The sequence below is a fragment of the Petaurus breviceps genome, unplaced genomic scaffold, assembly GCF_028583685.1.
Source record: "Petaurus breviceps papuanus isolate PSGF00001 unplaced genomic scaffold, PetGlider_PUasm1.0 90792, whole genome shotgun sequence".
Lineage (NCBI taxonomy): Eukaryota > Metazoa > Chordata > Mammalia > Diprotodontia > Petauridae > Petaurus > Petaurus breviceps.
In genome coordinates, this window is record NW_027187347.1 from 18,830,680 (window position 1) to 18,843,291 (window position 12,612).

Here is a 12,612-nt window from a genome sequence, read left to right on the forward strand (position 1 = left end):
GTGCCCAGGCCCTAATTAGGACTGGATTGAGTATCCACGGCCCAGGACATCTGTTCTATGCTAGCAACATGTTAGGAGTATAGAACGAGGTCAAAGGTCTTTTCACCTAAAAGGGAGGTAGTTGAGGTATAAAACCTTGGCACATTACCACCTGGTAACAAGATGACATTGAATGTGCTGAAGTGTTCCCAAATTCCTTCATGCTTTATTCAGAAGCATAGATAGATACAATTTTATAGTAACAGACAGAAGTCAGGAGCTGCTCAAATGTGGGATAAAAGAACATTTTTAGGATGCCTGCCTCAGATATTCACTAGCTAAGGGACCATGGGAAAGTCACTTAATATCTTTGTGATGGGGTACCTGGGGTCTAGGTCAAACCAACTTCATTTGGACCTTAGTCTGTTCATCTGTAAAATGATAGGGCTGGACTCGATGACCTGGGAGGTCCCTCCCAACTCTAAAACTGGTCCTATGAGTCCAACCTACTGTACAGATGGAGACAAGGTCATAAGACATTAGTGGAGAACTTGACAGGCTGGAAACAATGGTCAGAGGCCAGACACCAGCACCATCTCTAGGAAGAAGCCTAGTGATTAAAGAGGATTTGGGCAGGGGCTAGGAGGGAATGGGGGAGAATTGGAAAAAGGTTGGTAGATACATTCTTTTTAACCTTTCTTCACGTGGTCCCTAACCCAAGGTCACAGAGTTGGAGGCTATATGCTATGACATGAACATACTTTACCTTTGCAGTGCCCATCGTGGTCCACCTGGATTTTGGATCCAGTGAGGCAGGCGTCACGGTGCAGCTCACAGTGGTTCAGGTACGTCTTCCCATTACTGCCACACACAGGCCTCTTGTGAGATTTGCATTGCTAGAACAGACCCAAGGATGGAATGTTCCTGTAGCAGCTGACATAGGCACCAACCAGCTCGTTGGTGAGCTTTCTCCTTAGCATGGGTAAGGAGTGTGATGTGGTAGATTGAGTGCTATACTTAGGGCCAGGAAGGCCTGGGTTCAATTTGCCTCTGACGTGTACTAGCTGTGTGTTCCTAGACAAGTCCCTTAATGTTGTGGAGCTTCAGTTTCCTCCTCTATAAAATGGAGATAATAATGTCTGTATAAAGGAGCCTCTAGGTGGCGCAGTGGAGAGAGCACTGGGCCTGGAGTCAGGACAACTCCTCTTCCTGAGTTCAAATCTGGCCTCGGACACTTACTAGCTGTGTGACCCTGGATGAGTCACTTAAACCTGTTTGCCTCAGTTTCCTTATCTGTAAAATGAGCTGGAGCAGGAAATGACAAAGCACTCCTGTATCTTTGCTAAGAAAACCCCAAATGGGGTCATGAAGAGTCAGACATGACTGAACAACAGAGTTTGTTTTTACATATTTATTTCCTTGTCTTTCCAATTATACTGTGAGCTCCTTGACAGCTGGAACCATCTTTTGCCTCTTTTTGTGTTCCTAGCACTTAGTACAGTACATATAGCACTTAATAAATGTTTATTGATTGATCAAAGGAGATATTTGTGAAGCCACTCTGCTATGTAAATGCTAGATATGGTTATTATTACTAAGCCATGGACAGACTGTAAATCACAGGAACAGAGGGAATGGATGCAATCATAGATACTTAAAGTATCAAAATATATTTTCCAAGCAGCAACTACCAGACTAAAGGGCATGAACAGCTTGGTATATATTCTTCTACATCTAGAAGGACTGGATGGATAGATGTCTATTGCCACCAGCATTTTTTGAGAGTACCCCTTCAACACATAGCCCTTCAACATTGAGCTTTTATAATTCCAATTTGCTTTTGCTAGTTTAATCAGTATACAGAAGCACCTTGGAGCTATTTTAATTTGCATTTTGTAATTGTTAACAAGGGCAGGCACTTCAAATGAGACAATACAGGTAGAGCTCTTTGCAAACCTTAAAACTATCTAAAATGTCATCATCATCATCATTATTCTATGTAATCATTTGCTGTTTATTTTTCTTACATGTAAAATGTTCATCTCTGATCACTTATTAAGTGGACTCTGGATTCTGAGCTATGAACCAATATGCATATAAATATATATTGATTCTTTCAATATTTTGAAGATCAAGCTTTTAGCCATTTTTTTTTTTGCATTTTTTTTAGGGCAATTGGAGTTAAGTGACTTGCCCAAAGTCACACTGCTAGTAATTGTGTCAAGTGTCTGAGGTCGGATTTGAACTCAGGTTCTCCTGACTCCAGGGCCGGTGCTCTATTCACTCCAAGCTATTTCTTTTTACATTTTATTTCTTTCCAATCTGTTGCTTTCCCTGGGATATTTATAGCATTCATTTTGCAAACATTTTATTTTTAATAAAACTGAATATCTATATCATGTCACTTCTTCAATGTCACCTTTTATTTGGTCACGATTTCAATGGCCAAGAATCTATTTCCCTTCCATAGTTGGCATAAATGTGCTCTCCAATTTTATAAATATATGATATTTATATATTATATAGAATTTACATGTAATACAATATGCAATTCATAAATACATTCTCCAATTTGTTGCTGTTGTTATTTTGTTAAGTAGGTTGTTTTATTTTTATATTTAGCACTAACCCATTATTCTTATGTATGGTGTGAGGTATATGTATTCAAGTTAATTCTTTTCCATACATATGTGGCCCAATTATCCCTCCCTTGAAACATTTATTAAGAAGAAAGTCTTTTTCCCTATTGTGCTATTTCTGGTCTACTACACATGAAGTCCTTATTTTAGTTTGACTCTATTTCTATAACTTCAATTTTATTTCATTGAAAAGTTTTCTGTTTTTTCAGTCAATATCATGTGATTTTTTAAAATAATGAACTGACTAGGGAAGTGTTTAACAAGAAAGGAAAGCATGGGATGATAGATTTAGAGCTGGAATGGACCTTAAAAGTTGTCTACTCTAGGGGCGGCCAGGTAGCACAGCAAGTAAGAGCACCGGCTCCAGTGTTGAAAAGACCTGGAGATCGAATCCCGGGCTCAGACACTCAGCACCACACCTAGAAATAACTGGTCGTGTAACCTTGAGCAAGTTACTTAACCCCGATTGCTTAAAAAAAATATATATATATATATAAGTTGTCTACTCTAAAGCTCTTATTTTACTGATGAAGAAACTGAGAGCAAAGTATTTAAACACCTTGACCTTCTGAAGGGTAATAAGTGGCAGAGAAGGGAGCTGAACCAGGTTTTCTCATTTCACACACATCATCCTTACCATGTGTCCCGTGGTAGTCCTGGGTCTGAACACAGTTAGCATACCCCTAATTCAGGAGTGCTGGACAAAGGTCTTCAGGGCAGCTCTCCTATGTTAATTCACTTAAGGAGTAAAGTTTTGTTTACAAGTTCTTCTAAGGAAGCAAATAAGATGTTCCCTCAATTCCTACTCTGATCTCCCAAGTATGAATCTTCAAAAACTGCATTCATAACTAAAATGAGTAATTTAGGATTCTTTCCTCCAGACTGAAAAAATCCCAGAGTTCACTGAGATAGATGAAAGGGTATTTTGCTTCATTTCTAAATTAATGTAGATATCAATGTGGTACAAGAAAAAGAATCCTGGATTTGGTGTCAACCCACCTAAGTTTGAAACCTAGCTCTGCCACTTATTACCTTTGTGACCTTGAAGAAGTCACTGAACAAGGCCTCAGTTTCTTCATCTAGAGGCAGCTAGGTGGAACAGTGGATAGAGGCACTGGTCAGAGAGACCTTAGTTCAAATCCTGTCTTAGATACTTACTAGCGGTGTGACCCTGAGCAAGTCACTTAACCTCTATTTGCTTTGATTTCTACAACTGTAAAATGAGTGTAATAACAACACTTATTGATGATAAAATGAGATAATATCTGTAAAGTGCTTAGCACTGTGCCTGACACATAATAGGTGCTATGTAAATGCTTATTCCTTTCCCTCCCCACCCCCATCTTTAAAACGGAGGCATTAGGCTAGACAACTTCTAAAGTTCCTTTGAGTTCTAAGCCTACGATCCTGTGAAGAATTAAAATGCACACATACATAAACACACACATATATACACACATACATATATACCTGCATATATACACACATATACACACTCATACCCATATATATAATATCCATACATATATGTATATAATACACACACACATATATATTCTGCATTATCCTAGTGAAAGTCAACTCTTGGCAAAACAGCCATTTCTGAAGCTACTCCTTTTCCTGAATAACTTACCTCAATACAAAGACAGGTTGGTTCTCCCTTCTCAGTGACTGCACACTCCCGGCCTGCACCACAAAACACATTGGCACAAACTTTGGATTTGCTTTTTGATTCTTCCTAAAACAGAAAAAGAAAAAAGAAAAGAAACTAGGTAACCAAGAAAGATCCCCCATGGGGGCAAGTCAATTGAGAACATTCTTATTAAGTTTTTTTCAGGTTCAGCTCTTTGAACAAGGCTCAGGTGTTGACTCCGAAGTCTGGACCATGGCTCTACAAGGTCCCAGCGACGTTCTTAGTCATCAGAGACTATCAGCTTTCACTAATGAGAGAATCTTAGAAGGCCAAACCTAGAAGGACCGTTAACAAACACCTAGTTCCAGTTCCTCACTGTTAAGAAGGAAACTGAAGCCTAGAGAGGGAAAGTGACTTCTCCAGGGTGGCAAGTGTCAGAGCAAGTGTTTGAACTTGAGTGTTCTGATACCAAGTCCAGGACTCCTTCCTCCTTCCATGCTTACAAAGCATAGCACACCCTACCTAAACACTACCTTGGGACAACCATTTTCTGAAAAGTCAGAGGTTGATCGTCTAATGCCGGGACAGAGGTGGTGAGGGTGGGGATGATGGGGGAGAGTTGTTCCTTAAAGCAGTTTTAAACCACATCAAGCATTCATTAAAACTATGCTTAGGAATTAAATTCATTTCGTCAGATGTTTATTCAGTGCCTATTATGAGTTGGGCACTATGTAGCCATGGTTACTGTTATTACCGAATTTGGTAGCATCTGGTCAGCAGTCTTTGACTGCTGAATTGTACCTTTGGATACAAAATTGGTACATTATTAAATGAATCCCTCTCCAAACACATGGAGGGCAGATACGATCAATATGGACATAAGGTTAGCCTAGATATTAAAGTTCCATTTCTTCATCTCTAAAATGATGGGGTGAATGAAGTGACCTTCAGTCACTTTTAGTCTTAATATTCTATGATTCTAAGTTCTAGACTTGGGAAAATCCTATGGCCAATACACTTAATTATATTAATATTTAAGTGCATACTGTGTACTAGATAAGAGGCAATATGGAGTAGTGAATGGCGGGCAGGTTTTGGAGTGAGGAAAGCCTGTATTCAGGTCTTTCCTCTAAAATATACTAGATGTGTGACTAGGGGGTAAGGGTATCAATGCCCCCAGGCAACTGTCTATGACCATACTCACAGAGTTGTTGGTCTGCAACAGTTGAGGGAATTTCTACACATCTGTATAAACAAAATTAATTTTAAAAGGGCAAGACATCATTTGAGGCATTAGGGATACAAAGATAAATGATACATCATAGAATGCAGCAGACATTGCTTTGATTTTTTTTCTGGTTTTTTTTTTTTTTTTGGAGTGGGGGAGGCTGGGGCTAAATGACTTGCCCAGGATCACACAGCTAGTAAGTGTTTGAGGTTGGATTTGAACTCAGGACTTCTTGACTCCAGAACTGGTGCTCTATCTACTTCACCACCTAGCCGCCCCCAGACATTGCTTTTAAGGAAGAAGCTTATAGTGAAGGGAAGTATGAAAATAAATTTGGAACAAGGAAAAGTGGGATAAATTCCAAGGAGAGTTCCAGGTTAAGTGTCATGAAAAATCTGAGGGTGAATTACAGATGACAGATCTCTGATTGGATGGGGAGGTCATCTAGTCCAACCTAAATATGACCTGACAAGTGGTCATTTTGTTCTTAAGTCCTTTCAGTTGTGTCTTTCTCTTTATGACCCCATTTGGGGTTTTCCTGGCAAAGATACTGAAATGAGGAACTGAGGCAAACAGGGTTAAGTGACTTGCCCAGGGTCACACAGCTGAGTGACTGAAGCTGAATTTAAACTCAGGAAGTTGAGTCTTCTTGACTCCAGGCACATCACTCCATCAACTATGTCACCTAACTGTTCCTAGTGGTCATTAAGACTTTGCTAGAATAGTTCCAGTGAGTGTGGAAAACACTTCCTCTTAAACCATCCCATTTCACTTTTGGATAGTTAAAATTATTGGTCATTTTCTATTACATCAAACTTTCAAGGTTGAGGATAAGGTGCAAATGAGGTAGGAAGCAGGAATCAGGGAAAGACTCATGGAGGAGAAAGTTAATTCCCTGAGATAAGTATATAAAGTACTTTGCAAACTTCAAGGCCTATATAAATGGCAGTTATTATTATTATCATTAATTACGTAGCTAGGTGGCACAGTGCAGGGTTGGAGTCATGAAGACTCATTTTTCTGAATTCAAATTCAGCCTCAGACACTTACTATGTGGCCCTGGGCAAGTTACTTAACCCTATTTGCCTCAGTTTCCTTATCTGTAAAATGAGCCAGAGAAGGAAATGTCAAATCACTCCAGTATCTTTGCCAAGAAAACCCCAAATGGGGTCATGAAGAGTTGGAACATGACTGAAATAACTCAACAACAAAATTATTATTATTATTATTATTATTATTATTATTATTATTAGGAAGCTAGGTGGGAGAGTGAATTGAGTGTCACACCTGACATCAGGAAGACCTGAGTTCAAATCCATCCTTAAACATTCACTAGTTATGTGACCCAGGGCAAATCACTTTAATCCCATCTGCCTCCATTTCCTATCCGTAAAATGGGGATAACAATAATGGCTAGCTTCTATAGTTCTCACGAGGATCATATGAAAATATTTGTAAAGCATTTTGCAAATCTTAAAGTGTTATATAAACACTACTGATGATGATGGTGAGGATGAGGAGAAGACACAGTCTTTAATTCCAAGGAAGACCAGAAAGCTGGCCCCTCTCCTTCTTTCCGAAGAAAGTAGATCTTTCTGATGAGCTGGAGAAAGGCATCCTTCCAAGCCCTTTCCTTGAATGGCCGTGCAAGGAGAGATGACTGTAGCAAGGCTTCATTGTTTCAGCCTCCGCAGGACCCATAGCAAGTAGCAACCTTGGGTAGGGTGGGGCTGATAAATGGATGAAGTCACTAACAGTGGCCTTGGGCACCGGCCGGGACAACAGATTCAAGCCCGAACACAAAATCTACGTACTTTATTTCCCACTCCCCAAATCGGCAACAGTGAGTTAGTTACAAGATTCGTTACTTTTTATCAAGGGAGAACTAACGAGCATGCACTTTCCCCCGCCCGCCCCGCCGCCCTAGGAGCCCAATGCGGGCAACTGGAAGCTGACAGGCTGCCATCAATGCAGATTGATCTGCTGCCATCTGCTGGCCGTTTTCTGAATTTTTGTCCTATTTAGTTCTTGGAAAAGCTCATTTCTTTGTCCTTGACATCCAATATTCCCATTGGTCTAGCAACAACCTACAAGCTCGCATTTCATTGGCTCATTGATTTTTTTTCGCTGAACCAATGACTGCCTAGGCTTTTTTTGGGGGGGCTCCTGTTAAAGGAAAGGAACCAATAAGATTAATGGGGAGGAGAGGAAAGGGGGTGGAGAATGGCAGCTTCTGCTTCCCGAACAAGGGGAGGAAATGGGAAAAAATAAGAATAAACAGCCTTCCCAGCAGGGCCACTCTTCCCTGGGAACAGGACCAAGAACATAAAGCTTAAGCAGGGTTGAAGGAAAAGAATTTCACAACCCAGAGTAAAAAAAAATCAATGAAGGGAAAGATGCCTGTACACGCACACACACACGTTATGAACAAACACACCACACACGAAAGCTCATCAAATATCAAGGTCAGACATAGCAACATCACTAAACACACATTGGCAAATCTGTACATTGTTAAGCGATTTGTCTGCAGAGGCAACATTCAAATAACTCCCAAATATGCAGAGGAAGTCACGGTTTACATTTTAAGGCATGCTTCAGTTACAGACTGTTCTCTACATATTTCGTCCTCAGCCATAGGTGGGACAGGAATTATCTCACAGAATCACAGGGGGGCAGATTGCAGGGATCTCCGAGAGACACGGTGGAATCAGTTAAAACCTAGGAATGGAGAACTCACACTCTGCCTCGGTTACTTAGTGATCTCGAACCTTAGTTTCTTCATCTTGAAAATGGGGATAAATAATAGCATTCAGTTCAGAGTGGTGTTGGGAGGAGCAGGGGAAATAGTGAATATAAAGTGCTTTTATAAAGCTTAAGGTCTATATAAACGTGATATATTATCATCTAGTCAAAGGATCCAAGAACCTTAGAAGGTCATTCAATCCCTCATTTCACAGATCAGGAAACCAAAGCCCAGGGAGGTTACAAGACTTGCTCACAATCATGTGTAAAGGAGTTGTCAGAGAAGCCTGCATTTAAACCCGTCTTATGACTTTCAATCCATTGCTTTTTCCATTATACTATGCTCTCTTATTTTTTACACAAGGAAGGCTGAGACCCAAAGAGAGGGAAATGATTTGATCAATTGTTTTCAGTAGTTTCTGACTCTCATGATCCCTTTTGGAGTTTTCTTAGCAAAGATAATGGAGTGGGTTGCCATTTCGTTCTCCAGATGGTGAAACTAAGGCAAACAAGGTTAAGTGACTTGGCCAGGGTCACACAGCTAGGAAGTATCTGAGGTCACATTTGAACTCAGGTCTTCCTGACTCCAGGCTTGGCACTCCATTGTACCACCTAGCTGCCTTTGAGCTAGTAGTTACTAGTGAATGATCAAGCTTCTGATTCTTGAGTTCAGCCCATACAGAGCTGCCCATACAGAGAGGTATAGTTCTCCCACATACACCTCAACAGGACAAACAGTTCTAACTAGTTTAGGATGAATGAGGCTTTGTTTCACATGCTAACAACTGAAGGAGGGCACAGTCTTTCTCCCCTCAGCAGTGCCCCCAGCTGCCTCATATAGGTTGAAGAGGAAGGCGTGCCACAGGAAAGAGCAAAGAAGTAGTCTCAAGCCAGAGGAGGATGGACAAGGAAACATCTCCTTCAAAAATTACTCCTAGGAGACAAATGGGAAGCCAGGATTTGATGCTTTGGAGTCTTCTTCATCTTGCTCAGGTACTGCCCGATATGCCCCTTTCTCTCTGTTGGACTAAGCAATCTGTCATCTCATCCTTACAGTTGGAAGTGATGATGCTGAAAAACCTTATTGCCTCAGTTAGTAAACTATAATTTATTCAATGCTCACTATGGGCTGCTAGGGGGCTCAGAGGATAGATGGAATTGGGAAGATCAGAGTTCAAATTCAGCCTCAGACACTAGCTATATGACCATGGTCAAGTCACTTAACCCTGTTTGCCTCAGTTTCTTCATCTGTAAAATGAGCTGGACGAGGAAATGGCAAACCACTCTAGTGTCTTTGCAAGAAAAGCCCAAATGGGGTCACAAGGAGTTGGACATGACTAAAACAACTGAACAACAATGTGCTAAATGACAGAGACACAAAGAAAGGCAAAATATAGTCCCTGCTTCAAGGAATGAGTAAAAGCCCTGGTGGAGAGAAGCAACTCCATTGGCCAGAAAAGCCTGGCCCATGTTGTTGGAATTGTTCCTTGCCCAGTAGGTGGAAGGTCTACAGAAACACATCTTGTCTCCAGAGCAAGAGGTCCTGGCCCTATCTCAGCATCAGTTCTTAGCTCATGAAGAACTTTCTCCAACCTGAAGCAACTCAGCCCTCATCTGTGAGATTCTGGGACCCCAAAGTACCTCAGTTCTCTTTCTCCTTTCCCATCCCCATACTCCATTCTCTGTCATAATGTCCATGCAGGGAGGGCTATGCAGGACTGTTTTTGATGAAGAGTGAACAAATTCCTGGTTTTACCTCTACTTAAGGCCTAGGGGTTCTTTACCTGGGGTCTGTGAACTTAAAAAAAATGCCACAATAAATATGAGAAATATAAAATATAAATAATATTTGAGCTACTAAAACTGAAAGTAAACTAAGACTTACAGGAAAACCTGTATAATAAAAATGAATAAATAATATATAAAATTTTGATATTGTATTTCAATGTAATTGGTTTCCTTTGTAATCCTACATATTTTATTTTATGCATTTAAAACCATTATCCTGAGAAGGGGTTCATAGGTCCTCCAGATAACCAAAGGGGTCCAGGATACCTAACAGGCTAAGGATACTTGGCTTAGATGTGTACATGCCTACATATGGGTGTGCTGATGCTGTGTGCCCATATAGCCAGAGTCTCACATATATACATACAAACACACTCAGTGTTGTTCTAAGAAAAGTATAGGCTTTCTGTCTGTAGCCTGGGGCTCAGCTGCAGTGGTGGCCAGCCAGATGTCTGGTAGTTAGTTTTGCATGAATATTCTTTGTACCACCACTCTGTGGACCCCTCCCCACTGCACAGGCTTAGATGACAATATATTTGTAGCACTTACTTCACAGGGTCATTGTGAGGATCAAATGAGATAATGTCTGTAACGAGCTTTGCAGTTCCCAAATATCATTTATTATGATCTTTCATATACTCCAAGATGGCTCTTGTAGACCTCTAGAACCCTCTAGCTTTGGAGAATTGAGGCTTCTGGGATTTTAAACAAAGGTATAGTTCTAGACTATTTTGAGGCTGTGAGTCTAGAAAGGATAACGTTGAGGGAGCCCTAGATCCAGCAAGATCTTATCCTTCCAGGTATCTATGGCTATGTGCTCATAGATGTAGCTACTCTGAATACAGACAGATTGCTTCTTTGGTTGTATCTAAATGATATACCAAGATGTTAGATTTCCCCTCCCTTAACCTTTTTTTGTGTCCTAAACCCCTCTGGCAATCTGGTGAAACCTATGGACACCTTTTCAGAATAATGTTTTTAAATACATAGAATAAGATAGCAGGATTACAAAGGAAACCAAAGATATTGAAATATATATATATTCATATATATGCATATACATACATACATATATGGAAACAAGTTAACAGACCCCAGATTAAGAACTCTTGAAAATATACATACATGTAGAAAGACATAAACATGGGCACTCACATTTAAAATGTACAGATTATTAGGTAAGAGGGTGAAAAGGTTTGCCGAGAGAGTGCAGATAGGGAGGTGAAAGGAGGCAGAATTTGAAAAAATCATAGAATCTTAGAGCTGAATATAAAAGATCATTAGTTGAATCTTAGCTAAAGAAAGACAAAACAATCTGTTTATACTAGCCTTAGCCTTCAAGCAAGTAAATGGGCAGGCAGGTGATATGTCTGACAGTAGGTGGCAATCTCTCTCTTTTTCTCAACACTCCCAGAAGCTGCAATGCAGAAGTCACTGCCTCCCTTTATATAGCAGATCAGATTAATTTCCACTTTCTCTAAGCTGAGGTTTAAAAAGTGGGGTGCATCAGTAGGCATTACACAACACATACTTGGCAGTGGATATTAGGTTTAGGTGCTTGCTAATCTGGAAAAAGAACCATCTCAGTTTCACTAACAAGACACAATATTTCTCTTTCTCTTTCTTTTTTCCCTGGCACCCCCTGAGACACAAATCCTCAACGATAATGATCAGCATGAAGGGAGTGGGCCAGAGCTCTCCAAGGTCTCCTCCAGGTCTAAATTCTTTGACCATACACACAGCATGCTCCAGAGGAGATCCCTTGGCCATCTAAACCCTTTTCCTGTTCCTTCCCTGTGTTTCCCAAGAATGCAAAAAGCCTAGGAGAATTACTTGGGGCTGCCTCCAAGGGCATGAAGTATCTTAGTATTACTATGTCTCCCAGGATCTACTGTTTCCTTCCCTGATGATTACAAACATGCTCAAATCTCTCCAATACTGAAAAAAATCTTCAAAAGACCTTAGCATGACTCAAGTTATAATCAGTCTTATACCTGAGGCAGCAAAGCCAAGTGCATAGAGTGCTGGGCCTCAAGTCAGAAAGATCTATGTTCAACTCTGGTGTCAGACACACACTAGCCATGTGACCCTGGGCAAGTCACTTAACCTGTTTGCCTGTGTTTGATCAAATTTAAAATGAGGATAATGATAGCCCCTACCTCTCTGATTTATTGTGAGGATGAAATGAGATAATATTTGTAAAATACTTACCATAATTTTGGGTACATAGTAGGCACTATGTAAATATTAGCTTTTATTGTTATGTAGCCTTTTTGTATCCAACTTCCTAGGAAAATGTGCTAGCATGTGTTATCTTCATGTAATCTTCCATATCTCAGAATGAGATAAGAAGGCATGGATGCTGCCTAGCACAGTTCCTGGCACATAGTCATTTAATAAATGCACGAGGCATGGCTCCACACCATTAGAGGGAGAAACATCAGTGAAGGATCCTCTGAGTCGTTGAAGTATCTCTCAGCCTAACATGTAATAGTCTCAATAAATACCTGTGCACAATGATCACTTCCAATTTATCCTGGTGAATTTCCAAGATATGGCAGAAGACAAATGGTTAGGTTCACATCAGCAGTAGGAAATGT

General features: G+C 40.4%; 1 protein-coding gene across 1 annotated transcript in view; it reads right to left on the minus strand.

Annotated features, from left to right (window-relative positions):
* The window catches only part of FSTL1 (follistatin like 1), a 104,556-nt gene that overhangs the window by 22,839 nt on the left and 69,105 nt on the right, over positions 1–12,612 (minus strand). Inside the window, 2 exon segments of the mRNA XM_069069994.1 lie at positions 746–875; positions 4,252–4,356. Coding sequence (XP_068926095.1) covers positions 746–875; positions 4,252–4,356 — 235 coding nt within the window.